This window comes from Cricetulus griseus, chromosome 4, assembly GCF_003668045.3.
Source record: "Cricetulus griseus strain 17A/GY chromosome 4, alternate assembly CriGri-PICRH-1.0, whole genome shotgun sequence".
Taxonomy (NCBI): domain Eukaryota; kingdom Metazoa; phylum Chordata; class Mammalia; order Rodentia; family Cricetidae; genus Cricetulus; species Cricetulus griseus.
The window spans coordinates 227,053,161-227,080,809 of NC_048597.1; the positions used below are offsets into that span (position 1 = coordinate 227,053,161).

A 27,649-nucleotide genomic window follows, 5' to 3' on the forward strand; every position below is an offset into this window, starting at 1 on the left:
TCACTATGTAGCCCAGGCTGGCCTTACGGTGGTCCTCCTACCGAGAGCCTGCCGAGAGCTGGTATCTAGGTAAGCATTATGATATCTGATTTCTCTGCTCTCTTATTAAATTTTCACGGTGGTTCTTTGAGCTAACCACTGTGACATTCCTGTCTAATTGTTAAAGCTCAAAGACATGGAGACTTAAGCACAAAGCTAAGTACAGATGTTTACAACTTAAGGTGATTTGTCTTAGAGTTCTAGAACTTTTCAATATTGTGAAAACGGTATGCATTAAATAGGAACTGAACTTTGAGCTCTGAATTTTTACTTTTCCTGGGCTAGAGATATATGGCTCTATACTACTTTGGAGAGGCTAGCAGCGGCAGTGAGCAGCAACTTCCGATTGGCCACTCCCTCTCAGGCTCACCCAATACTCTGTAATATTCTTCTTGCTAAGCTTTGATGCTCAGTCAGTTAGGTACAGTCAATGCAACTTTTTTTTTTTTCAAGACAAGGTTTCCTGTCTGTCCTGGAACACACTCTTTAGACCAGGCTGGCCTCAAACTCAGAGATCCACCTGAGCTCTGCCCCCTGAGTGCTGGGATTAGAGGAGTGCACCATCACCAACTGGCTCTATTTAACACAATTTTAAAAAAAGATTCATTTTTATTTTATCCATATGAGTGTTTATCCACACATATGTCCACCACATGCATGCCTTGTGACTGTGAAGACCAGAACAGGGCATTGGATCTCTGGGAACTGGAGTTATGGGTGGTTGTGAGCTGCCCAGTGTGGATGCTGGGAACCAAACTTGGATCCTCTCCAAGAGCAGAGTGTGATCTTAATTGCTGAGCCATCTCTCCAGTCCAAGAATTTTGAATTTTTATTTTTACATTTACTTATTTATTTATTGAGTCAGGGTTTCTCTGTGTAGCTTTGTAAACCAGACTGACCTCAAACCCCCCAGAGATCTGCTGCCTCCGACTCCCGAGCACTGGGATTAAAGGCGTGCACCACCACACCCGGCTAAGGTGACTTCTCTTATTTACCACACAATCCACTTATCTCTCTCCTCCAGGAGCCCATTGCTACTTTGTACCCACTTCTTGCAACTTGGCTGTCTGTCCTGTTGTTCCACACCTTATCGGTTCACATCTTGGACATGTGAGAACCTCAAATTCCAGAAGGGAGATAGAAGCCGAGCAAATGTATCCATCAAAGCACAGCCCAGGGTGTAGTTCAGTGGCTAGTACACCCAAAGGCCTTGGGTCTACCTTCAGTGCTTCACAAACCAGGCATGGTAGCACAGGGTCAGAGGTTCAAAGTCACCCTCAACTATATGATGAGCTCCAGGCCTGCCTGAAGTAGATAAGACCCTGTCTCAAACAACAACAACAACAACAACAACAACAACAACCCAGCCTGAGCTGAGTTTGGTGGTGCATGCCTTTGATCCCAGCTCTCTAGAGGCAGAGGCAGGCGGATCTCTGTAAGTCTGAGGCCAGCCTGGTCTACAGAGTAAGTTCCATATCAGCCAGGGCTACACAGTGAGACCCCTGTTTCAAAAACAAAAACACAAACACCACTAATAATAATTCCCCACCCTGCTCTGGCACCTATTGTGTGTTGCTCTAGCCTGCAAGACAGCCCAAAGCAAATCAGGCACAGAACCACACAAGGTGTGATGGAGGCAGGCAAGTGAATACAAGAGCTTACACCCCTTCACTTCTGCTCCTCCCTAGGGGGCAGTGCAGACCTGGCACCCGAGCTCAGGGTTCCTGACCCTAGCCTCACTGTTTCTCCAAGGCCTTGGACCTCCAGTCCCGGATACTGAAGAGGGTTCCTCTGGAGCAACCGGAAATGATCCCCTTCCAGAAGCAGCTGGCGGCCTCCATCTGCATCCAGATGGGGGAGCATCGCCTGACAGAGAAAGACTATGAGAGTGCCCTGAAGTCCTACAAAGAAGCCCTCTCCTACGCACCTACGGACAATAAGGTGTGTGGCCCTGGAAATAACACCTTGGAGGCCGGGGAAGGTGGCTCAGTTGGTCCAGTACTAGCCTAGCATTCACCAAGCCCTGGCTGGGTTCCATCACCAGTGGCTAGGAACCAAATAAGGCTGTTGTACACAACTGTAACCTCAGCCCTTGGAAGGTGGAGGCGGGATCAGGAGTTTGGGGGTGTCCTCGCAGAGACAGGCCTGCTCAGAGGAGCCACAGGTGTGAAGCAGGAGGGAAGGCAGAAAGGCCAGCCTGCAGGGGCCTTTGGGGCAAGAAGTGCCTCAGGCTGACCCCAGCCCTCACGGGCTAAGACCGGGTCTTAAAGCAAGGCTAGGAAGGGCAGCTTTGGACCGTTTCTGAAGGGTGGACCGAGAAAGACACCTCTGAATGTCACCTTGGCCTGGCCTTTGCGGGTTCCTGCTAGCCGGGGAGGAGGTGGGGGTGATTCGTGGTTGTCAGGCTGCAGTGGGAATCGGGCCCAGGCTGAGTTTCCAAGCCAGCTGAGAGCTGTGGGAGAGGCGTGGTCACAGTAAGTTCACACTAAATAAAGAGCCTGGCAGTTGGGAAGAGTGACTACTCAAAGCCCTTGGTTCAGTCACTGCACCACAGAAAACCTGTCATCTCAGCACTTGGGGGTAGGGTGGAGGGTGGGGTGGGAGTGGAGGCCGGAGGTCACCCCTGACTACATCCTGAGTCGGAGGCTAGCCTGGGCTACACGAGACCTGAGATGCACGTCTCAGAAATACAGTTTAAATATGCAGTTATGGTAACTGTTCGCCTTCTGACAGGCCTCAGGGCACGATCCTGGCCTGAGACTGCCCTCGGGCAGGAGGGAAAGAGTAGCCTGTAGGGGACTCTGTCCCAGAATCCAGGGCACAGAGGAGTCCCCAGAGGAAGGAGCAGGGGCCGAAGGCCGAGATTAGTGGATCATCCCGGCCCTAGCTCGTTCCGTGGGTTTTACCAGCAGGGCAGGGGAACTGGGTGAGAGGGGAGCTGGTCTCCGACCTAGGCAAAGCTGATAGGCTTCCTCCCGCGTCTGTTCTGACAGGTGGCGCTGGAGCTGGCGCAGCTGCACCTGCTGCTGGGGCAGCTGGACCTGTGTGAGCAGTGCTGCAGCCCCCTCATGATGATGGAGCAGACTCACGAGAGAGCTGCCGTGGTAGGAGACGCCACGCCGCACACCCACCTCCCCGGGGGTCCTGTGGCCGATTTGGGCTGCTCCCTGATTATTTAACCTCAGACGCCTCACGGGTCTACCCTGCGAGCTCTGCGAGGGCCCTGTCCCAGCCAGCCACCTGCTCTGCCCTCCTCCCGGAGGGATGGGAAGGCCAGCAGGGGGCAGCAGCATCCTCTAGGTCAGGCCGGGGGCGGGGCGGGGCTGGACCAAGCTCAGGGGAAACCACACCCACTGCCGCCCACGGGTTCCCCAGGCCCACACCTTGCAGGGTGAGAAAGTTTTACCTAGTGTTCACCTTCTGGTAGGGTCTCCGGGGCGGGGGCGGGGCTCACAGGCTTCCCGGACCAGGGAGGCTACCTGGGGAGGAGCCTTCCGCTTTCCTTCCCTGCTACCGTAGCCCCCACGGTCAGGAGTACACTGCTCGCATGTCTTCCGTTAGATGCTGGCTGACCTGATGTTCAGAAAACAAAACTACGAAACGGCCATCAATCTCTACCGCCAGGTGCTGGAGAAAGCGCCAGGTAACGGGGACACAGGACCGCTTCCCCACCCCGCCAGGGCGGCTCTCCCAGAGAAGGGTGGGCCTTCTCCCCTCCTTCCTGGCTGGGCAGAGGAAGCCCCTTCCTTTACCAATTGTTCCCAGAGAGGCAGGAAACTGATAAAGACCCAGAAGGTGGCAGCCCTTCCTGAGTCCAAGGGGGCCAGTTTCTAGACCCGGGCGCTTGGCACTGGAACCAGGACAGCCTGCCTGTCCCCATATTGCAACTTCGGGGACTCAACACGTCCCCTCTATGGTCACGCCCACTTGGAAGCCGCTAGAGGGTCTCTCCAGATTGGCAGCCACAACACAAGCCTAGTTGCTACTGAATGAAACAGCCGCTTCCAGGGTCAGGCCCGAAGCCCAAGCCAGAGGCCCGGCATGTCCATCGTGGTCACCACAGGCCAAGCAACTGTGGCTCTGGTGCGTAGTCTGCAGTCAGGCTGCCTGGGTCTGAGCCCTGGTATCACTCAAGTAGCCGTGTAATCTCTGAGAAACACATCACTCCTCCCATGATCAGTGTCCTGTCTGTCAAAATGGGACAAAAAAAGTGCTCAACCCTGTAGAACACACAGGTAGGATACACTGAGTACAGGGTTAAGTGCTAGATAGTTGTCACTGTGTGTGTGGGGGGGGGAGAAAGGAAGGAGGGATAGAGAAAGGAAGGGGGAGAGAGAGGAGAGGAGGGAGGGGAGAGGGAGGGAGAGAGAGTGAGAGCTAAGAGGTTAGGGGACAGCATGGGTGCCCTGCTCTGTCATCTTAATCTTGTTCCCTTTGGACAAGCTTTCTCGCTGAACTTGAACTTGGCTGATAACCAGCAAGCTCCAGAGGGTGACAGAGATGTGTGGCCACACCTTGCTTTTGAGGTGGCTGCTGGGGATTTGAACTCAAGTCCTCATGTTTGTACAGCAAGTGCTTTACTGATGGAAGCCTGTCCCAGCCCCCGCTGGCTGTCTGTATAATTCACTCACTCTTGTGTATAGAATGTGTTTGCTCAGCCTGTGCAAGTAGCATCTCCTGGGACCTCCACCGGCATCAGCCCATAGGCCCCTAGCCTGGCGTGGCTGCTTTCCCTGGAGTGCGAGCTGCAGATTTCTGCCCTCTCTCTCTCTCTCTCTCTCTCTCTCTCTCTCTCTCTCTCTCTCTTCTTCTTCTTCTTCTTCTTCTTCTTCTTCTCTCTCTTTCTCTCTCTCTCTCTTTTAAGACAATTTTTTGGTATTGAATAAACTGATCGATCTGCTGCGTCGGAGTGGCAAGCTTGAAGAGGCTCCTGCTTTCTTTGAGCTGGCCAAGAAGGTGTCTAGCCGGGTGCCTTTGGAGCCAGGGTTTAACTACTGCCAAGGCATTTACTGCTGGTGAGTTAGGCTTGAGCATACCGAGGGTCAGTGTTGGGCTAAGAGGCCTCCCTAGCAGATAGAGGGGAAGCAGAAAGCAGCTTCCAGGAAACCCTCAGATCAGCCAGCAGTGTGGCTTCGAGCAAGTGCTCCATATGTGTCCATGTTCCCTGTCTGTCTGCGCTCTTGTGTGTCCATGCTGCCTATGTGTCCTTGCACCCTGAGGTCCGTGCTCCATGTGTTCTGGTGTCCATACTCCCTGTGTATCGGTGTCCCCTATGTGTCTGTGCTCCCTGTGTGTCCGTGCTCCCTATGTGTCTGTGCTCCCTGTGTGTCCGTGCTCCCTATGTGTCTGTGCTCCCTGTGTGTCCGTGCTCCCTATGTGTCTATGCACCCTGGTGTCTGTGCTCCCTCACCTTACACAATTCTTCTTACCAACTCCTGGCATCTTCTTCACCCTTTGTAGGCACATTGGGCAGCCCAACGAAGCCCTGAGATTTCTGAACAAAGCCCGAAAGGACAGCACCTGGGGTCAGATTGCCACCTGCCACATGGTACAGATCTGCCTGAACCCTGACGACGAGATAGTCGGTGGAGAGGTCTTTGAGAGCCTGGTGACTGATAGCAAGTAAGAGGGCTGAGGGCAGGGAGAGGCTTCAGCTTCTGGGTTGTGCTGAGGTGAGGGTCACACAAGCAGGCTGTCAGCCTGCGTCCCGTGCCCGCAGCTCTGCCAGCCGGAAAGAGTCCCAGCAGCACGGAGTACGCACTGCAGAGAAGCTCCTGCGGGAATTCTACCCTCACTCGGACTCCGGGCAGACCCAGCTGCGGCTGCTGCAGAGCCTCTGTCTGCTGGCCACCAGGGAGAAGGCAAACGTAGAGACGGCCCTGGGTGCCTTTATCGAGATGGCCCAGACCGAGGTGCGGAAAGCTAGGGATGGGTTCCAGCGGGCAGGGGTCAAGAAGGGGGTGACAGCCAGAGTGCCCCATGTGTGCTTCCACGGGTGTGCAGAAGGACAGCATCCCTGCCTTGCTGGCCATGGCACAGGCCTACATGCTCCTGAAGCAAGTCCCCAAGGCGCGTACGCAGCTGAAGCGCCTGGCCAAGATCCCGTGGACACTGAACGAGGCCGAAGACCTGGAAAAGAGCTGGCTCCTGCTAGCAGACATCTACTGCCAAGGCGGCAAGTTCGACCTGGCCTTGGATCTGCTTCGCCGCTGCCTCCAGTACAACAAGGCAAGGGTCATGGGGCTGGGAAGAACGAGGAGAGGCGCAAGCATGGTGGGAAGAGGGTGGAGTCAGAGAGGCTGGAACCAGGCGCCACACACAGGGAACAGAAGACCTGAGAGGAAGGAGAGAGAGAGATGACATGCTTGAGGGGTTAGCTTCTGACAGACAGATGTCGGTCGAGGGGTCGTGCCAGCTTTTGAGTAAGGAGTGGGTACACAGTGAACCCCTCCAAATGTTGAGGGTGCTCTGCGGGGGGGGGGTCCCTGTGTACTTTGGGTTAATGCTGCCCACAGCCATCCAGTTGCCCACTCCTGTCCCACGCTGAGGACCACAGTGGCTGCTTTGGGGGCAGATGTGCTAACCCGCTTTCCCCATAGTCTTGCTGCAAGGCCTATGAGTACATGGGCTTCATCATGGAGAAAGAGCAGTCCTACAAGGATGCGGCCACCAACTACGAGCTGGCCTGGAAGTACAGTCATCAGGCCAGCCCTGCCATTGGTAAGACGACACGCCAAGGTGCCCCAACCCTAGTGCCCCAGTCCTGCATCCTGGCAGTTGAGGGAGCCAGAGGGCTCCCCAGTTACCAGGGCGTGTGTCCCCTGCCCCTCCGGACAGGTTTCAAACTGGCTTTCAACTACCTGAAAGACAAGAAATTTGTAGATGCCATCGAAGTCTGTCACAGTGTAAGTCTCCAGCCCGAGTGGGACATGCAGTGGCTGGGCCCCCTGCCTGGTTCCACGTATCTGATCTGTCTGTGTACCAGGTCCTGATGGAGCACCCCAACTATCCCAAGATCAGAGAAGAAATTCTGGAGAAAGCCCAAGGGTCCTTGAGGCCCTAGCTGTTGCTGGAAAGGGCTCGAGTCATTGGAAGCCATTAGTCTGTAGGTAGACTCTTCATGGGGAGAGGCGGAAGTGGATTGGAGGAGAAAGAATTGGGAAAATGACTTATTCTCTCCATTTCTGTGCTGTCTGTGGTTTATTTGGATTCATGGCTCATCTGGCCTGAGGATGTTTAGAAGCTTTGTGTTTTTTGGTTTTTCAAGACAGGGTTTCTCTGTGTAACAGCCCTGGCTGCCCTGGCACTCGCTCTGTACACCAGGCTGGCCTTGAACTCACAGAGATCAGCCTGCCTCTGCCTCCCCAGCGCTGGGATTAAAGGCGTGTGCCACCACTGCCCTGCGAAGCTTCATGTTTTTAAGGCTAAGAAGCAGATTTCCCTGGGGAAGGAAGACAGCCAACCTGTGCCAGGGCTTGCTGGGCCCTTCATCATCGACCCTACTTTTGTTCCAGGCTCTTGAACAAACAAAGAGCTCTCCCAGTGGAGTGACAGCTAGGAAAAAGCACCCGATAGCTATTTCAAAGTGTCCTCTACCCCAGTCTTGTCCCCAGTATCTCAGACCCAGAGAAGCAACTGCCTCTCCCTACCACCGTGCCCATTGAGTCTGACCTGGCAGTGGTGGGCTCAGACCGGAAGGTGGGCTCAGACAGAAGGGCCCCAGGCGGAGGCGCTGTGCAAGAGGGTTGACAGATCTTCAAGGCCCATTATTGCCCTCTCTGAGGACATTCTGTCCACCCGCCTCCCCTCAAGCTCCACCTCCCCCTACCCTCCAAGCTGGAACTCACCGGGTTGGATGGGACAAGCCACTTTATCACCAAGCCACACCCTGCCCCTGCAATCAATCACCACACTTTGGGTTTTGTAAAGGATACTGGCCCACAAGCTCACCTTCCAGGATCCCCTTTAATGCCTAAAAGGGCAGAAGCAGGGCGTTGCAGTGGTCCCTATACAAGCAGCTGATGCTCATTTTACCTGGCGAGAGAACTCACCTTGGCTGGGTTCCCAATACAACCCTCCGTGTCTCAGGATGGAATTCTGGGTCAATCCAGCCTCAGGGGTCTGCTCTTAGATCTGGGCAGGGGATGGTTGGTGGGTGGAGTGCTTGTGCAGTGTGACACACACACACACACACACACACACACACACACACACACACACACACACACACACACCCTGCCAGCATCACATAAAGCCAGCATGATGATGCTAGAACCCCAGCACTTTGAAGGCGTTGGCAGGAAAATCAGAAGGCCAAGGTCATCCTAACTGACCTTGTCTTGAGCTGCAGAAGTCCCCCGCCTCAAAAAAGAAGACTCCATTTCCCAACTCTTGTGTCATACTTCGCCTATAATATCTAGAAGATATTTCATTTATGGTAGTAGGATTGAAGTGAGGGTCTCACGTTCCCTGGGTACACACGGCACCCCTAACTCTGCCTTTTACCCGTAGCTTGGACGGTGACATGCTTGGGCTTGTTGACATAACAGCTAGCATAGCACATTTAGGAATTCCTGGGTCTCAGCTGGTGGCAGAAGCCTTTGTTCCCTGCAGCACTTGGGAGGCAGAGGCAGGTGATTCTCTGAATTCAAGGCCAGCCTGATGGACAGAGTGAGTTCCAGGACAGCCAGGGTTACACTGAGAAACTGGTTTTTTTTTGGGGGGGGGAGTGGGGAGGTAAAGAAAAAAAGATGGGGTCTCACTTTAAACATATTGCTGTATTCTATTTAAAGAAAACCACAGGCAGGCATAGTATAATCCTAGACACCTGCAAGTGCAGCTTGGCTCACATGAGACCTTGTCTCAAAGGGTGTGTGAAACAGAGAGAGAGACTTGTCTCAAAGCGGGGGCATGTTGTGAGTGTTGGAACAACTTCCTATAATCCCAGCACTTGGCAGGTAGAGGCAGGAAGACAGAAGTTCAAGGCCACCTTCAAGCTACCTGACAAGAGAGTTCTAGAACCTCAGTTACCTAAATGGCTGCTAAGTCTTGTTTTCCATCTTCCTTCCAGTGCTGGAGCTAGAACCCAGGGCCTTGAGGGTGTTCGGCTTGAATTCCATTGTGTACTCCAGCCCTGTCCTTTCTGTAACACTGCTGGTCACATGCATGGATCTAGAACACCATCCCTCTCTCTCCTATAGGGGTACTAAGTTCCTTTTTCAAAGATGTTTTCACAACAATTTTGTTGGGACAGGTTTGTTAGGAAGTAAGTAGGTCTGTGTTATGGGAGAGCACTGTTAAGAGATGGGTGTTAACCACATTCTATCTCCTTTTATCTCAATGAAACTCCCCAAAACTGACCCTGTGGCCCTAGATGGGAGATAAAAAGGCATGTCTGAAGAAACCTGTAGGGCCTCTGGGGCTGTCATTAGGCACCCTGGATTATTAGAAGACCCCCAGGGCCCTCGGAAGAGATAGATGTGACCTGCTAGAGTGATCTCTGCACAAGGGTCTCCAGGTCCTGGTGAGAGGGGCGAGGAGGCAGGACAACAGAATGTACCAGTGCATTCTACGTGGAGAAGTCAACCAAGCTAAGCCAGTCACAGGTAACCATGGTCCCTCTACAGTGACCCAAGCCCCCAGTCCTCTGGTGGTCATTGATGTTGCCATGAGGTCATGTCCATAAATGAAAGAAAGCTACCTAAAAAAAAGGTGACACCAGGGTCAAAGAGCAAAGGTCAGAGACAAACATGAAAGCAGCATGGGCATCAGAATGTGTTGACAGGCTTACACACACAGGACCTGGGCATTGGAGGTGTTGCCCATGTATGAATCAAGGGGGTCAGAGAAGAGTAGTCATTTGTACAGGACTGGTGAAACCTGGGCACCAGGCAGGTCATCTGCACATCCCAGTCACCAGATAATGAGAACTGGTATGGAAGTCACCCCCACCCCACCCCACCCCACCCCAGGTAGAGCACAGAGAGGAGCTACAGCACAGGCAGAGGCGCCCGCCTGTGGTCGCTCCCCCAGGGCCTGTGCAAGTCACTGTCATTCAGGCTCCTGACTGGGGCTCCCCAGAGCTGGTCTGCAACACTGGCCTAAGGCCTATTCCGGCTGCCTTGCTTGGGACAGGTCTGACAGGTCTGGCTGGTAGACACTTCCGGAGCTCAAGTCCCCAGGGACTGCAGCTGCCGAGCCGTCACCAGGCCAGGCCTCCACCAGCGCATCTTACTGCCCTGACCTTTCTGAACCCAGAAATGACGACAGACCAGTGTGCTCACATGCAAAGGAGGGCGCCTTGGCCCAGCCCAAGCCCACAGCTCTGCCTGACAACGCCTGCCCCCACCACGTCCCAGATGGCATTGTCAAGGAATGGGTTAATCCAGAGGGAAAACTGTTCCATCCGCCCAGCCAACCTCTCAGCTGGCTTTCTGCCTACAGGCTGACTGGCCCGCCTGGAAGAAAGCCCAATGTGCTGTCCCTGCCTCTCAGCACAGCCTCCATCCACCCCACTGCTTCCTGGGGGTGCACCGCGCTCCCCCACCCCACCAAGGAGACCACACTTAAAAATAGAGCGTCTTTATTGGTACCTGTCAGCTCAGGTACAATGTGTTCCCACAAGCACACAGGCTGGCAAGGCCTCCCGGGCAAGGAGGCAGGCCCAGAGCCTGTTTCTTGGCACACACACACACACACACACAAAGAAATGAATAAATTATAGTTCTGACACTTAGAGACAATATAAAAATGCATACAAAATCCAACGTCAGCTAATGAAGGGTATAAAAGCCCTCAAGAGCCACCCCTTGCCAACTGGCCTAGGGGCACACGGTGGGCTCAGATGGAGTTCAGCGCCCACAAAGCCCTGAGACAGTGATCTGGGGTGCGCTTCCTATCCTGAGGCAGGCCCACTGCCCTTCTTGGGGACTCTGGCTTCCCATCCTAAGGAGGGGCTCTATAACCCTCCTTAGGGGAAAGGGAAGCGGGCACAGATGACAAGTAGAGTGACCAGGCAGGGGCAAAAGGGGTTTTTGGTCAAGGCTGGTGAGCCAGGCAGCTGACTGATCACAAGCTCAAACCCACAGGGTCCACACCAAAGCCCAGACAGGCAGGGTATACTGAAGAGACTGTGCCCCAACACTGCCCACCTGCCAGAGAGGCTCAACCACTGATGCCGCAGTCCCCAAATAAATTACAGAAATAAATTACATCTTCACAGTCCAGAAGATCTAGCCCCCATGGCTCCCAGGAAGCCAGAAACCCCTGTTTTCAGCCCTATCGATGTCTTTGGACCAAGGAGGTTGTTTTTGTTTTTGTTTTTGTTTTTTCAATGGAAAGAGGATCTGTGAGACTCCAGGAGAGTTCTTCCTCTCTTCCTCCTTCCGGCACACACGGGGAGGTGGAAGACCTCTTGTTTGTATATAGAGACCAGGCATGGAAAGAGGGATACCCCTCCCCGAGGGATACCCCTCCCCACCCTCTCTTTAGTACAGAATAAAAAATTAAAAAAAAAATAATAAAAAAATAAATAAATTCAGAGTGTTAATGTAAAAATAAGAGGGTGCACTTAGCACCCATGGCCAGGACCAGCCCATGGGAGACCGTTACATACATAGACCTCGGGGGAAAACCCCAAATCACATAAAAAGCAGCAACGGGGCTCTGGGGGCAGGGAAATGGCACTCAGTCCTTACACTGGCATGGGCTCCATCAAAGGTGCCAAGGCAGCGTCCTCAAACTGGCTCTCCAGAAGGGGTGCCAGGACATCGGTAACTGGCTCTGACAGGCCCACGAGAGACTCCAGGAAGCAAGCGCTGGTATCCCTTGGTGGAGAGAAGCTGGGCAAAGGGTGGAGGGCCTCATGGCTGTCCAGGCTGCCAGACACCCTGCAGGAAGTATAGTGAGGACCCAGACTGTAATCCGGCAGAGCCTGGAGGAACTCAAAGGAGTCACAGGAGGATAAGCTGAGGTCCACAGAGCCACTCTGCACGGCCTCTGCCCCAGGGGACCCGGAACTGCCAGGGAGGCTACCTCCTCTCAGCCCTTCGAGTCGGCCATTTAAGAAGCAGCTGGCGTCCAGGTTGGCATTCTCATCGAGGATGCCCGATGAGAGGCTAGAGCAAGATTGGCCTTGAGTCCAGCTGGTCAGGCTGCTGGGATCACCGGTACCAAAGATGTCAGCCAGATGGAAACAGCTGAGGTTATCCAAGTTGCCCACACCCCTTTCCTCCTCCTCTTCCTCCTCCACACCGAGGTCAGAGTCGCTGAAATTCAGGATCTGTGCCAGGCTGTCTTCATCCACGCCAGACTGGAAGCTGGGTGCTGGCGGGCTGGGGTGGGTAAGGCGGTCTGGAGGCTCACTGTTGCCGGAGGACGAGGAGGTGGAGGAGTCTGTCATATCACTGCTGCAGCTATTGTCACTCAGCTCACTGCTCACAGGGGGGGTGGCCAGCGGAAAAGGTGAAACCAGGGTTTGTTCGATGGGACCGTCCTGGACAGGAGACTCCAGGCCCCCCAGGCTCTCGGTGCCCTGCTCCATCTGCAGGCGGGTGAGGGTGTGGATGAAGTGTGTCTGAACTCTTGCCTGGTTGAATTCCACACGGCCATTGGGGTTCTCACAGCCCGAGCTGCAGCAGCCACAAGGGAATGACGTGTGATCCATCTGCAGAGAGAAACCACGCGCAGGTCAAGACTTTGTGGGTGCAAGAAGCCTGCAGGCTCAGCTCCCCATCCCACCAGATCCAGCAGGCTTTGCGTTTTGTTCTGTTTGCTTTCGAGACAAGGTTTCTCTATGTGGCCCTGGCTGTCCAGGAACTCACTCTGTAGATCAGGCTGGCCTAGATCCCAGTGATCAGCCTGCCTCTGCCTCTGTCTCCCCAGTGCTGGGATTGAAGGCATGCATCCACCAGTGCCAGGCTTGTTTTCCTGAGACAGAGTCTCACTATGAAGCCTTGGCTGGCCTTGATTTTATAGAGAGCGGCCTGCCTCTGCCTCCCAGAGTGCTGGGATTAAAAGCGTGTGCCACCACACCTGGAAGATTTTTGTTTTTCCTTCTTTTCGATGGTTTTGTTTTGGTAGTGGGGCCAGGGATTTAACCCAGGGACCTTGATCGTAAAAGGCACAGCCCCTCTCCTCCCCGGTCCAGCCACACACCTGGCACTTGATACCAGCCAGGCTGCAACTGCAGGTCACGGGGTCACAGACTCCATCACAATGACAGCCACAGTCCTCCCGAGACTGGCGCAGCGCCTGCAGCTCTCGCTTCTCCTCCCGGTCGATCCTCCGGACACCCGAAGCACGAAGCAGGGCCCGACGCTGCCGAGGCGGATGGGGCTGCAGGAAATTCCCATCCTCCAAGCGGCCACCCGCTATAGCCACTGCCAAGTCGTCCTCTACGGAGGCATCATCGATGGTGTCCACCGTGAGGGGCAAGCCTGTCCCTGTCTCTGGAACTCCAGCCTCGGAAAGCTGCATTACAGGAAGGGTGTGAGATAGAGATATGCCACAGACCTCTTACCCATGCCATCCTAGGTCAGACATATCAGTCCCCAGCCCTAGTAAGTCTCAAGCATTATACCCCAGGCCTAACCCTTGTCTGAAACTGCCTACTTTTCTTTAGAGACAGGGTCTTGGCCTCAGATTTGCTATGTGGCTGAAGGTGACTTTGAACTTCTGATTCCTCTGCTCCCACTCCCAAATTCTGGGATGACAGGTGTGCACCAAGATCCTGGTTTACAGCCGGGCAGTGGTAGCGCAGGTGTTTAATCCCAGCACTCGGGAGGCAGAGGCAGGTGGACCAGCCTGGTCTACAAGAGCTAGTTCCAGGACAACCTCCAAAGCCACAGAGAAACCCTGTCTCGAAAAACTGCCCCCCCCCCAAGATCCTGGTTTATACAGTGCCAGTAACAGATGCCAGGACTGCCTATACAACAGGCCAGCATCCAGTCTGCCTGAGCTATAGCCTCAGCCCTTGAACCCTCTCTGTATCCGTCCCAACCGCAACCACAGACCGGCTTCTCCACACACAAAATGTGCAAACTGACTTCCTGGGCCTCCATACCTTCCACCTCAGCATCTCCAGTTTCTCCTCCTTCAGGCGCTGACAGAGCTTCTCCCGCCGAGCCCGGATCTGCTCCTGTGTAAACTCAGCTAAGGAGAAAAGCCGGCAGCTGCTGTGGCAGGGAGCCATGCCCAGGGTGCAGCCACCACGGCTGGGCACACTGGTGAAACCCTGGCACCTTGGGAAATAGTAGACAGTGACGCTGTCAAAGGTCACGTGACCTGGACGCTCCCTTGGAGCCCGCTTCAGGATGGACGGGGCTGAAATGACAGGAAAGGGCGGAGAGTGAGTTCTCTTCAGTGTGGCATAATTTCAAGGACAATGCTTGCCATCCATTCCTACCTACCCACCGGCCTGGCTAGATCTGGAGAGACCGATTGCCACACCCAAGTCAATGCTGGCTTATTGTTGTTTATCAGTCCAAAGGACGGCATTCGAAGGCTAAGCACCTCGCCATCGTTACCAAGTATTTACAGATCCTTTGTACAGTTTTCTGTAATTTCTGTTCCTTTGCTAAGTGTCCTTCACACGTAACAGAGACAGTAATTCTCTGTTTAAATGTATCAAGGCACCGGAGAAAGGACTCAGCTGTTAAGAGCATTGGCACCAGCATGGTTGCTCACAACCAAACCTAACTCCAGTTCCAGGGGGTCCACCACCATCTTCTGGTCTCCTCAGGCACAGCACACACATGGTACACAGGCAAAATAATCATACACATTGATGGTTTTTTTTCCCTCCATTTTTGTATTTAAATTAGAAACAAGATTGTTTTACATGGCACATTAGATTTTTTTTTACTTTACAGTTTAAGTGTTCTGCAACAGACTTAGAAAGTCCCCTTATAAATGATTGATTATACACTGAGAACAAGTTGTAAGAGTTGGTTCTCCCACCATGTGTGCTCTAGGGACTGAACTTAAGTCACCAGGCTTATCATTAATAAGTGCCTGTGTGAGTGTGTGCCCTGCGTGCAGGCACCCTTGAAGTTCAGAAGGTGTCAGATCCTTAGTGCAAGGGTTACAGGTGGTTGTGAGCCATGTGGTATGAGTGTTAAAGACCCTACTCGGGTCCACTGGAAAAGCAACAGATGCTCTTAACTATCTTAACTCTCTGGGCTATCTTCCCAGCCCCTGTTTTCACTACACAACACTGACTGGCCTAGAACCTGATATGTAGACCAGGTTGACTTTGGACTCAGAGATCCATGAAGCTTTGCCTCTCAAGTACTGGAATTAAAGCTATCTACCACCATGTCTGATTTAAAAAACAAGATGGAGCCAGGCGTTGGTGGCGCACGCCTTTAATCCCAGCACTCGGGAGGCAGAGGCAGGCGGATCTCTTTGAGTTCGAGACCAGCCTGTCTCCACAGCGAGTGCCGGGATAGGCTCCAAAGTTCCAAAGCTCCATAGAGAAACCCTGTCTTGAAAAACCAAAACCAAAACCAAAACAAAAAAAGATGGGCTTCAGGTACCCCAAGCTGCCCTGTGACTAGTTCTATAGCAGGAAATCTTGAGTCCCTAAACTTCATGCCTCTGCCTCCCCAATGCTGGGATTACAGGTGTTTGCCACTACGCCCAGTGACTTCAAGTTAATATATTAATTATACATTCAATTACCTGAGGAAGATTCTAAATTCTAAAAGGTTTCCTGTTTGTAATGTTAGAGTCTAGGCACTAAAAATCTTAGCTAGGTGGTGGTGGCTTTAATCCCAGAAGCTGGGAGGTGGATCTCAAAAATTAGAAGAAATATTTTTCAAAAGGGTCCCTTTTCAGTTTGGAATCAAACTGATTCAAGTTTGTGAGAGAACCAAGAACTTGGCCACAGTGGGACACATCCGTAACCCCTGTATAGGGAGACAGATGCCATATAGTTGAAGGACAGCCCGGACTATGTGAGACTCTGCCCTCAAGATTAAAAAAAAAAAAAAGGAAGAGAAGAAAACTGATCAGGAAAAACCCTTTGGGGACATTCAGGAAAAAGCTAAAAAGCAGTGAAACAAGAGGGGGGTGACTCAGCAGGCCCTGTGCACGGCATGTACAAGGTGTGGGGGCCAACTCCAGGAGGGCAGGGTGCACTAGTGACCCAGAAATGCAACAGAATGAGCAGCCCCTTTGGAAAGGCCTCAGAACCCCAGGGGAGCAATTGCTGACAGCATGACTCCCAAGGTCAAAGGTAAGTCAAGACAGGCCCAGGTGTCCCTGGGTAGTGGGCAGTAAAGAGCTTCATAGGAAGACACCCCAAGATTGACTATTCCCAAGGCTGCAAAGCAAAGGCCAATTTCACCTTTAGAGAAGGGGTATGTGGGGGTCTCCAGGACAGAAGACTTACGAGTGAAACTTTGGAGGCTGCAGAAGTCCTGGTCAGGCTGGGGTGCCTGACTAACTGGTCCCTCCTCATCCGAGTTCCAGGCAGGGAAGACAGAAGACCCGGGGGAGGAGGAGAGAGAGAGACTGCCAGAGGATGAGGATGAGGATGAGGATGAGCTGAAGAAGCCCTCCTCCAGCTGGTCAAACTTCCTCTTCAGCAGCCCAGCCATGGTAGGACGGAAGGGGGCTCTAGGAGCTGAGGACAGATGGCCTGGAATGAGAGTAAGAGACACGCTAAGCGGCAGGCTGCTGGCCTAACCATGTTTTCCCCATCCTGGCTCACCTTCCATGGTATCCCCCAAACTCCATCTGGGCCCTCCAGCCCTGCCAGAAGGATCTCCAGGAGGGCACCCACCCCTCCATCCCAGAGCCTTTACCTTCCCAAGACATGGCCTCTGATAACAAGCCTTCTCAGGAAAACAGCCAGGTACCTTCCCCACTGCCTCTGCCACCTACACAAACACACACACACACACCAGCAGGGCCAGAAGGCAGATAGACCGACAGATGGACTGACAGAACTCAGCCTGCCCTGGCTCATCCTCCAGGAATCCTGGGGCTGACTCACAGGTCTGTCTTTGTGCGCTTGCACGTGCAGGGCCTTCTGCAGCTGCAGTCTGCACAGTCTGCCTCCTCGAGCAGCACTCCTCCACCACACAGGCCTGCCACCTTGCCCACTGACAGCCTTGGGTCCCCACTCCTGGGCCCGGCTGACCAGGCCCTCTGGGAGCAGGCACTGGTTTTGACATTGGCCCCATTCTTGGCAGGACTTCCCCAAGCCCCTCCCCTCCCTGGGATGGAGCTTCTCAGAGTTTCCCTCAGAAATCCCCATGCCACAGGAGAAAAGTCCCCTGCTCTAGGCCGGACTGCAGGCAAGGCATTTGACTTTGATCTTAAAATTCACCTTCTACTTAAAATTCGCTTTCAACTCCAATATAGTTAATTTTCCTTAAAACAAAGCCAAACCTCTAATAGCGAGACTGACCCGGGAAGCTGCTATTCCAAGCCTCCCCCTTACCTGTTTGAGGCTTTTCTAGACCTCTGGTAGGGTGCATTCGCTCACCAGCCAGGCTAGAGATAAAAACTCCTTCCCTAACCCAGCGCTTGGACCAGGATTCAAGGATGTTGGCTGAGTGCAGCTACCTGCTGCGTGACTGACTGGCTTGAGCCCTGTGGAACTCACTCCTTCAGGGCTGAATGCCTACAGCTGGAGACCCCTCCCCCAGCACCATCACAGGAAGTGAAAGGGGGCAGGGACAAAGCTACCTGGGTCTCCTCCACCAAGGTGTCCTCCCTATGGCCCCTTCTCCCATCCCAAGCCTTGCGGCGAGTTCCTGCGTCTGAGGGCACCAGCTGTCAGCCCACTAGGGGATGACAGCCTTCTCCAGGCAGGAATGGGAGAACCAGGCCAAGCCCCCACCCTGGGGCTGGGGGAAAGAGGATGACAGGTGTTTCCGGGGCCGTTTCTCAGGCTTCATTACCCCCCTTCCCAGAGTCAAACCACAAACACAAACAACCCAGTTGACCTGTAGGCTCTCCCAGGAGATGTTTGGTCATGAGCCAGGCACCCTGACCACAGACACACTTGTACACAATAGTTGACAGGCAGACCCTAAACATCCTGTCACAGCCACCACCAAAGCATGGGGGGGGGGGGGGGGCTCGGGGGTGTGGACACAAAAATGGGACAGACAGACAGACAGACAGACACACTATCCTTTTCTCTAATTCCAGTCAATGCCTATAAGACAAAAGACACATGTTTGAGACCCCAGGACCAAGGGCCCTCTTCCCCTGGAAAAATACATAATTCCACAGGCCCCAAATTGAACCCTGTCTCTGTTCCCCACCCCCCATGCCATCTGTTCCTTTTCCTGTGTTCCCTGTCTTAGTAACAGCACTGCCACCCACCCAGTTGCTCAAGCCAGAAACCTGCAGCCACCCCCTCCAACTCCTCCTCTTGCACCCACATCCAGGCAGCACTCAGTCCTGGGAGTTCACATGCAGGCCGGGCACAGATTCTGGAGGTCTCCTGGTGGCTAACCAGTGCCAGAATCCAGTGCCTGCATTTGGACCCTGGCTTGGCTCCTGGCTGGGTGATCCTGGGCAAATTCCTTAACATCACTGCCTCCAATTGTCCTAAGCCCCCAGAGGCCCGGCAGGGTGGTGCACACCTGATGTCCTAGCCCTTGGGAGGTGGAGGCAAGAGAATAGAGTTCAAGGTCAGCCTCGGCTATGGGAGACTGCTTCTCAAAATAAAGGAAAAAAAAAAAAATACAAATTAGAACCTCTAGGGCTGGGGGTTTGTTTACAGGAACCAGAACAGTCAGTTTCTCTCCCGGTGATCAGCTCCAGGACTCACGAGACTACACACAGATGAGTGAAAGCATCAGGAAACACAGACCAAGACTAACAGAAGGTAGAACCAATCCGTGGGGACACTAATTGTCTCTGCCCTCTCCACAGCTAGGCTAGGAAGCCGGTGGGAGGAGGGGTGTGTACTGGGGACAGTTGTGAGGGCTGCTGGGGGAGGGTTAGGAAGGTGGTTCAAGGTTTAAAAATTCCTCTAGCTGTACTTGTGTGTGTGTGTGTGTGTATTTATTTCATGTAGGTCACTATCAATCAAGATTTGGACTGATGGTATAGCTCCATGGTGTAGTGTTTGTGCAAAGCCCTGAGTTGGCTTCTCCTCACACACATGCTGAGTTTATTAGCTGTTCCATGTCTCTGCCCCCCACCTGCTCCCACCGTGTCTCCCCCGAGCCGCCCTACCCCCTCCCACCCCACAGCCTGAATGACAGAGAGCAAAAACACCACCTTGCAGACCCCACACTGAGCAGCACTTTGTAGCCCCCACACGGCCATGTCCCTACTACCCTCCTTGGCACAGACTGGGACAGTCCAGTGTTATGTCCTCCCAGACATCATGGCTTCAATCTATAAAGTGCCAGATGAGGCAGGAGAATTGCCTGGAGTTTCAGGCCAACCTGATTTGTAAATCAGGTTTTACTCTGTAGAGTAAAAACCCCTCCCCCAAAAAGGCATCTCCAAAGAGACCTCAAAAGCTCCCCACACTTCTGCCTTTTTGGGTTCTGCTATGGACAGAACGCTTTCCAACAAAACTATCCCTCAACTGAAAATTAATCTCCAATGCAATGAATGACCTCCGAAGCAAGAGCTTTGGGAATAATTGCATCTTGAATGAGAAGGGTCTCATGTAGCCCAAGAGGGCCTCAATTCCTGATCTTCCTATGTTCTACCCCCCAAGTGCTGTGATGACAAACATATGCTACCGCATTATCTATGCCTCTGAGGGCCAGGGGCATAGCTCAGTAGACTGGCATGCTTGAAACCCTGGGGGTTCAACTCCTTCAAGAGGTGTGAATGGTCAGAGGGCAGTTAAGAGCACTATTCCAAAAGTCCTGAATTCTCAGCACCCACACAGTGGTTCACAACCCTCTGTAACTCCAGTTTCAGGGAGACCTGACACCCCTTTTGGCTTTCAAAGGCACTAGGCATGTACACGTCACAGAGATGTACATGCAGGCAAAACATTCATACACATAAATTAAAAATTATTTTTAACGAAGAGGGGAAACTAGAGGACCTGTCCCCTCTACCACAAGGAAACAAGCAAGACAGTGCCCATCTACAAACCAGGAAGGGGGCTTCACCAGGTTGGGGGGGGGGTCTTGATTTTGGATGCTCCAACCTCCAGAAACAGAAACATGTCTTTTGTTTAAGCGACCCTGAGTGGCTGAAATGGGTTTTCCTCAGCACTCTCCTTATCTAACCACAGTGTAACGGCCTTCCTCACACCAAGCTAGGCTACCTCTGCCCAGACATAGTAAACCTGGCTCCAAATAAGCGGTCAGGATAGCCCCACAGAGACGGTCCTATGCCTAGGGGTCTCAATGTGGCCTTCCCTGCTCCTGAAAGCTAATGTCAGGAGGGGACACATGCCCATCCCCCTCCCACCCCAGCCTAGGTCAGAACTCTGTTCAAAGGTGGCTTTGAGGACAGGAGAGGGAAGCTCGCTCAGGCTGCAGGCAAGTGTGAGATGGCATCTCAGAGGCTCCCGTTGTTCCCCAAGAGTAAACAGACAGATGTCAGGGAGGGAGGTGCAGACTGAACAGGGATCCACAGTCAAGTGTATCCAAGATAAGAACTCAGGCCATAGAGTGCTCGCATCCAGCGCTGTTAACATGCCGGAAAGGCTAGGCTGCACTCCCGGCACCAGCGCTGGACCTCCAGCTGGGTCTGAGGAGCCACCTGGGGGTCCAGAGAGGCTGAAAGACGTCAGGGACAGGAAGACTGCCCAACAGACGAGAAGAGGCCAAGTCATAGAAGGGAATGAAAGATAGCTAAAGAGTCCAAGAAAAGTGCCAGACAGTGAGTCAGGGGGTGGGGGTGGGGCCCGCAGCAGCAGCTTCTCGGGAATCAAGATCCCGCTCCCAGGGTGAGCACGGTCCCGTCCTGGGGACCTGGAGGAAGCTGGCTCAGACAGACACAGCACACTCCCTGAGTGCTGCAGACAGGCCCGGGAATCAAAGGGAACCAGGCTCCTTCCGGGACGGTAGCAGCCTGAGAATCTGGGGCCTCCCCCTTCCTGCCACCACACACAGGCACTGACAGCCCAGAGAACGGAATGTCACCCGGGTCTAGTGACCACAGCCATCTAGCACTCTGAACCCAGGAAAGGCTATTCCACAGGCAACCGAGGGGCAGCTGTGGGCAGTCTCGGCACACCAGTGTGCCCCAGCCCCCAGCCCCCAGCCCCGAGCCGGGGCGGTGCAGGGGAGGGGCAGGCACCTCTAGCTGCCTGGACCCCCCCCTTCCAGGAATCTGAAGAATGTGTCCTTTGACCTCAGAGCCGCAGGTCCTGATCAGTCACGCCCCCACCCACGACACCTTGGGTCAAAGGACCCCAGACCCTCCTGAAGGACTTCCTGGAATATGGGAAAGTCACCTCCTGAGCCGTGGTGGACCTCACGGAAACAAAGTGCAGGGCTGCTCAAGAGCCGGCAGACAGGAAGCACTGACGCGCCCCTCCCCCACCGGTGCCTCAGAAAGTGATCAGGGGGGAGGGGACAGCTCTTTCGATTCAGCCTCTAGGGCCCTGCACTGGGTAAATGCCAAATGTTTGCTGGCTACACGAAATACTTGGTTCTTCTACCCAGGGAGAAAAACCGCACCTGACATAGTTGCTGCTTCCTCTGCCTTAAGCCAGTACTTTCATTCATTCATTCATTCATTCATTCATTCATTCATTCATTCATCAAATTCTTGCTAAGCTTCCAAAAAAAAATTGCCATGCACCATTGGCAGACACTTCGGGCGCCAGGGAAAAGACCTACAACCAATATCTCTCAAGTTGGAGTTACAGGAGGGGGGCAGGATGGGTGCAACTGGGGACCAAGGCAGGTCCCTGTGAAGAGGGGACACTGGCATGGTCCAGGGACTGGAGCAAGGACAGCAAGCGCGCCTTCTGGTGGAGCTGCAGCTAAGAGGGCCTGAGTTAGCCCGAGGGCACAGGAAGCCACCCAAGGGTGTAAAGTAGGGACTGACAATTCCAGATTTGCATGGTTAAAAGATGGCTCAGCATCTCCGCGGGGAGAGGGTGTGACCCGCAGGACACACAGGGCAGGCAGGGCCAGGTGATCTGACAGGACAAGGGCCGAGGAGAACAGGGGGTGGATCCGGTGACAGCGGGAGAGATGGGGGCAGGGAGTGCTGACTTACTCTCTGCAAAAAGGGGCTGGGGCTGGGGCCGGAGGTGTGAGGTGGGCAGCCAGGGCGCAGGGACGCATTCTCGGGGTGTCAGGAATGTGGGCTACGGCCTGGGAGTGACTGCACCGGCAACCCGAGTGACTAAGTGCGCGGCTGCTGCCGCGGTGTGGGCATTTCTGCAGGACGTGAAGGGGCGAAGTGGCCCCCGGGGAGATGCTCGCACGGGAGCGAGGAGGAGAGCGTGGGAGAGAGCCTACGTGTGCCCGCGGGTGGCCGGTGGAGCTGCGCCCCGTGACTCACGGCAGTGGCCTCTGCGTGTGACGGTGACAGGTGAACATACGACACAATCCTTCTCCGCCCCCCTCCCTCCCTCCCTCCCTCCCGGGGTCCGTGACTCACCCAGCCTCACTCATCCCTCACTCATCCCTCCACACCCTCCCTGACCCCCGCCCGCCGGGGCGCCCGGCACACGCCGCGGCTCCGCCACTCTCCCCCTCGGGAGCCCGGCGAGGCAGGCGACCAATGAGTGTCACCTGCCCCGGCCACGCGAGCAACTTCTGAAAAGTTCTCCGGCAACTGGGTCAGAAGGAAAACTCGCCCGCGGGCACGCGCTCCCCGCCACCCCGGCCACCCCGCCACCTGCGCCCGGCCTCGGGGCGCCTGGGCATCTCGGGGTCACCGCGCGCGGAGCGGGGCGGGCGCGGCGGGGAGGGGGAGCCTGGCCTCCCGCACCGCGCGCCCGCGTGCGCTCCCACCCGGGGCGCGCCATCTCCAGCCGGGCCAGGCGCCCGGATCCCGGCGGCCCCTCGGGCGGACCCGCGCGAGATAAGCGAAGGGGGCTGGAGTGACAGCGCCACTCAGCCGGGACGCCCCCTGCCCCGACTCCCCTGCGGCCGCAGCCCGGGTCCCCGGCACTCACCTGTGCCCGCAACGCTCGCCCAGGACGCCGCGGCTGCCCTCGTCCCGGTCCCGGGGTCGCAGCGCGCGCAGCGAGCCACCCGCAGTGCGCCGGGGCGGCCGTCGGTGCAGCCGACCCGGGTCTGCGCGTCCGGCGGCGGCGGCGGCGGGAGCAGAGACTGGCTGAGCCCCGGCCCGCCCGCAGCTCCGCCCTCCTCGTCAGTGGAAAACTCCGGGGCTCACGGCGCTGACGCACGCCGGGCCTCCCGCCAGGCCGCCCCAAGCCCGCAGCCCGCGGCCCCGCCCCGGAGGCGCCGCCCCCTCCCCCGAGCCTCCCCGCGGACTCTGACCCGGCCGTGGCGCCGCCGCTCCGCGCTGCGAGCCTCCGATCGCTGAGCTCCGTGCAGAGCCGGGTCCTAGAGAGATGCCCGCTCGCCCGCTCGCCCGCCCGCCTCTCGGCGCCGAGCAGTCCCGAGCTGCAGACTGGGTAGACTGAGGCTGCGAGCGGTGCGAGCTCCTCCCCCTGCCTGCGCCCGCCCTAGGCAACCTTTTATCAGTCCAATCGGACGACCCTCCCCGGGCCCCCACTCCACCCCCTTGCTCCCAGATCCCGCAGAAAGCTCCCCGAGACTGGAGCCGAGCCCGGGATGAGGAAGGAGAGAGGGCGGAAAAGGTCATCCCCGGGCCCGGCCTTCACCTCTGCCCTGGGGCCAGAGCCCCTGCTCCCGGACAATACCTAAAGTAGACACGGCTGAAAGCAGCTTCCCCACCCCCACCCCCCTCCCTTAAAACAAAAAAGAATCTGGTTTCTCCTAGGCCGGACCCTAGCAACTAATTTAAAGCTGCCCTGCTGCCTTCTCGGCTCCCGCCAAGACCGTCCCTAGGCTCGCAGCCAGCTGCCTGTGCTACTGGACAGAAGAAAGTCTGTTCTAGCAAGCAGCTTCTATCTCAGGAGCCCACCCCAGCCCTACTCGGCCCATCGCAGGTTCAGTTCCACCCAGCACCTAGAGCGTTTTCGTTCTTCCATTCGGGCTGCACCGTCTGTAATTCTCACCCCTTCTCGGCTCTCACCTGCGGGAATCCCAGCTACGCCGAGGAGGGCTCAGCGTGTACTGCCTCCTCCGGGAAGCCTTCGTGGAAGCTCGACCCTCCCCCCCAGCTCAGCTCCCGCTGCATTCTGGGTTCTTCTGACTGCTCTAGATGAATGTTGTCAGTGGCTAGTCCAACCCTCAGGATTCCATTCTCCCCTCCCCCGGATGCAGTAGGGAGGTGACCTTCTGTCCTGCCTAAATGGCATCCAGGGTAGAGATGATGGCAGGGTCCCTTCCTCAGTCCTGGGTGGACATGTGCAGACCACAGGCCTGGTTGAGGGAGGGTGCAGCCTGCCCTTCGTCTGTGGTAATCTGAGGTCTGGGGGGGCAGATGAGATCCCTGACACACAGATTTTTTACATTGAAGCTGTGGTGGCTGAGGCTGCACAGGAAATAGTGGACAGGAGTAGCTGAAGATGTAAGCACTTGTCAGCCGTGTTGAAAGTCAGTTTGAGAACAGCCAGGGTATACATTGCTTCAAAAGCAAACACACAAACAAACCGAGCGATTACGTCTGTAATCCCAGCACTCAGGAGGCAGAGGCAGGCGAATCTCTTGAATTAGAGGCCAGCCTGCTCTACAGAGCGAGTTCCAGGACAGCCACGGCTACCCAGAGAAACTGTCTTGGAGGGGGGAAAAAGAAAACATGGCCTGGCGACCGTCGGTGGCACACGCCTTTAATCCCAATACTCTAGACACTTTAATCCCAACACCCTAGAGGCAGAAGCAGTTGGATCTCTGAGTTGGAGGTCAGCCTGCTCTACACAGTGAGTTCTAGAACAGCCAGAGCTACACAAGTAGTGAAGCCCTGATTCAAAACAAAACAAACTGCAGAACTGCATACCAGTCTGTAAAGGTGACAGGTCACAGAACTGTCCCTTCAGGCCACACACACCCACCAATAGATACTCAGCTGGTGTCCCTGGGCCTGCCGGTTTGCAGCCCTTGACAGCCCAAGCAAAGGATTGCACCACCAGCCTTCCTGTCACCAGAAAAAGGGTTTATAGCATTGGGGACCCATCTCGTGTACCCAAGGCTGGCCTAAGCTCAAGGTACAGTTAAGGATGACTGAATTTTCTGATTCTCTGGCCTCCACCTCCTGAGTGCTGGAATGACAGTCAGGTACCAGCACTCAAGATTTTATGTAGTGCTGGGGATAGAACCCAGGGCTCTGTGCATTCTAGGCAAGCACACTACCAGCTGAGCTACCTCCCCAGCCCGGAAAGAGGCCTTTGATGGTGCCTAGAAGTGCTGTTCTGCTTTGCCAGCTCCTGTTTCCAATGCATAAAATGGGAGCGTTGGACCAGAGAGCACAGCCAGCTGCACATTCCTTGCCTAGGATTCTGCAAGATGCTGATGAGGGAGCTGGGCAAGGCTGGACTCCAGAATTAATGAGGTTCTCTAGAACTACCCAGGTTTGCATCCTGCTGGGCGGGCTCTGTATCCAGGAAACCAGACAAGGCTGAAAGCAGGGCAGGGAGTTGGCACGGGCTGAAGTGGGGGCTTAGAGCCGGGGGAACCCGATGGGCGAGGGAGTCTGGCAGGCAGGAGGAGAAGGAGATTAAAGGGGAAAAAATACACAATCAAATAAGTGATGTATTTTCTGCAGAAAAGCATCTCCCTGTCCTGGGATCCTCACCAGATGTTGCCCAGATGTTGCTGGTGATGGGAAGCATGTCCCTCAGGGATCTCATCTGAACTCTTCCCGTTCCTGGGGAATGAAGGGTCTGTTCCAAGGCAGGCAGGGTGGGGTGTGGAGCACTCGTCCGTAACTATGGCATACACACACACACATACATTATACAGCGTGTGTGTGTGAGTGTGAGTGCGTGTGTGTGTGTGTGTGTGTGTGTGTGTGTGTGTGTGTGTGTGTGTGTGTGTGCAGGCGCATGCGAAAAACATCACACATCCTGAGGGAATTTCTGAAAACTTGAAGACCTACAAGTGCTGTCTTCCACATCTAAGGACCACCCACCCATACACTCATTTAGGTAGATTAAAATTATTGCATTTTTTTTTGGTTTGTTTTTTTTTTTTTTTTTTTTTAGATAGGGTTACTCTGTGTAGTCCTAGCTATCCTGCAATTCATTCTGTAGACCAGGCTGGTCTTGAACTCAGATTTACCCCTGATTCTGCCTCTGAGTGCTGAGATTAAAGGTATATGCCGCCACAGCCTGATATTAAGTAATATTCTCTTGATTGCATGGAGAAGGATTTAAGGTAAAATAGTCCTTAGGAAAAGCCACTGGAAGCTAGGACAAGAAGCCCAACAACAATCATTACTGTCATAACTTTACAAGCGAGAGGGCTAAGTTAAAGGGACAGGGTCTCTGAATTTAGCTGGTGAGTGAAGTTCTAATAAGATGTAAGGGGTGGGCCGGCGTTGGTGGCGCACGCCTTTAATCCCAGCACTGAGGAGGCAGAGGCAGGCGGATCTCTGGGAGTTTGAGGCTACACAGAGAAACCCTGTCTCGAAAAACAAATAAAAAATGTAAGGCGTGGCTGATGGTCTCTACAGGAGCAGGATCTGTGATCACCAAGCTCTCTTCATTGCAAAGACGCCCTGTTGCGAGTGTGAGTGTATAGATTTGTAGCTGGGGGCCCCTTGTGCTCTGAGCCACAGTTGGTGTTGGAGGGATTGGGGGGGGGAGCAGGGGAGGGGGGTTGAGACAGGGTTTCTCTGTGTAGCCCTAACTGCCCTGGAACTCGATCTGCAGACCAGGATGACCTTGAGTGCACAGAGAACTGCCTGCCTCTGCCTCCCGAGTGCTGGGATTAAAGGCGTGTGCCACCAACGCCCAGCTAGAATTAATGCCACTGTCATCCTAACTGGGGAATTCTTAATGAGCCCTAGGAACTTAGCTCGGTCCTACCTCCTTAGGACCCTCAGACATTCTTTCCTGGAGATGTTCAACCCAGAGACCTCATCATCCGTGGAACAAGTTCTCACCCTCTCCATGGGCCTATTGGTCACCCTTTTCTTAAAGGAACCCTCTATACCACCCCTATTCCTCCATCCTCCTAGGACTTTCAGGAGCCTAAGGCAGAGCAGCCGAGATTCAGGGCCTGATCTCCTTCCTCCTCAAACTTGGTTAACTAGACCTGAGTCCTAGACTCCCCTAGATGGGTTGAGTCAGTGACCCTGGGCAGCCCCCCGCAGTTTGTGATAGCAAGTGCTTCAGAGACCCTGTTCCAGCAACTCCAAGACCACTGAGCTAAGGCAGAGAAAGAAATATCTACGGAGACGACCTTCCACAGTAAGTGGAAGGCTTATGTGGGTACCACAGGCTCGATCCCACTCTCAGGAGGTGGGACCAGGAGGATCAGGGCTAGCCTCAGCTATGTATCGAGTTTGAGGTCAGAAAAAGAAGGGTTTATTTTAAGACAGGGTCTCACTATGCTGCCTTAGTCACACCTTCCTAACTACAGCCAGTTTTACATGGGAAAACTTTGTGTGTAGA

The 27,649-nt window shown here is 54.6% G+C and overlaps 2 protein-coding genes across 6 annotated transcripts in view; one reads left to right on the top strand and one right to left on the bottom strand.

Moving 5' to 3' along the window:
- Ttc21a (tetratricopeptide repeat domain 21A) overlaps nucleotides 1-7,224 on the top strand; it is a 31,896-nt gene extending 24,672 nt beyond the window's left edge. Inside the window, exons 20-29 of the mRNA XM_027415384.2 lie at nucleotides 1,792-1,980; nucleotides 3,033-3,143; nucleotides 3,601-3,682; nucleotides 4,904-5,054; nucleotides 5,500-5,661; nucleotides 5,759-5,951; nucleotides 6,043-6,267; nucleotides 6,639-6,759; nucleotides 6,877-6,944; nucleotides 7,025-7,224. Of these exons, the coding sequence (XP_027271185.1) occupies nucleotides 1,792-1,980; nucleotides 3,033-3,143; nucleotides 3,601-3,682; nucleotides 4,904-5,054; nucleotides 5,500-5,661; nucleotides 5,759-5,951; nucleotides 6,043-6,267; nucleotides 6,639-6,759; nucleotides 6,877-6,944; nucleotides 7,025-7,102 (1,380 nt within the window). The 3' untranslated portion in view covers nucleotides 7,103-7,224. The remainder of the gene's footprint in view (nucleotides 1-1,791; nucleotides 1,981-3,032; nucleotides 3,144-3,600; nucleotides 3,683-4,903; nucleotides 5,055-5,499; nucleotides 5,662-5,758; nucleotides 5,952-6,042; nucleotides 6,268-6,638; nucleotides 6,760-6,876; nucleotides 6,945-7,024) is intronic.
- Nucleotides 7,225-10,604: 3,380 nt separating this feature from the next.
- Csrnp1 (cysteine and serine rich nuclear protein 1) lies at nucleotides 10,605-23,267 on the bottom strand. Of its 5 annotated transcripts, none has more exons than XM_027415393.2 (5): nucleotides 23,120-23,267; nucleotides 16,433-16,681; nucleotides 14,102-14,361; nucleotides 13,195-13,509; nucleotides 10,605-12,703 (listed from the first exon to the last, which is right to left on the bottom strand). In XM_027415393.2, the coding sequence occupies exons 2-5, from the start codon at nucleotides 16,638-16,640 to the stop codon at nucleotides 11,732-11,734; spliced, it is 1,755 nt and encodes a 584-aa protein (XP_027271194.1). In that variant the 5' UTR covers nucleotides 16,641-16,681; nucleotides 23,120-23,267; the 3' UTR covers nucleotides 10,605-11,731. The 5 variants fall into 5 exon arrangements, with proteins under 5 accessions (XP_027271194.1, XP_027271195.1, XP_035299957.1 ...); XM_027415394.2 differs by lacking the exon at nucleotides 23,120-23,267 and adding an exon at nucleotides 21,440-22,513; XM_035444066.1 differs by lacking the exon at nucleotides 23,120-23,267 and adding an exon at nucleotides 17,737-19,197.
- Nucleotides 23,268-27,649: the final 4,382 nt, after the last annotated feature.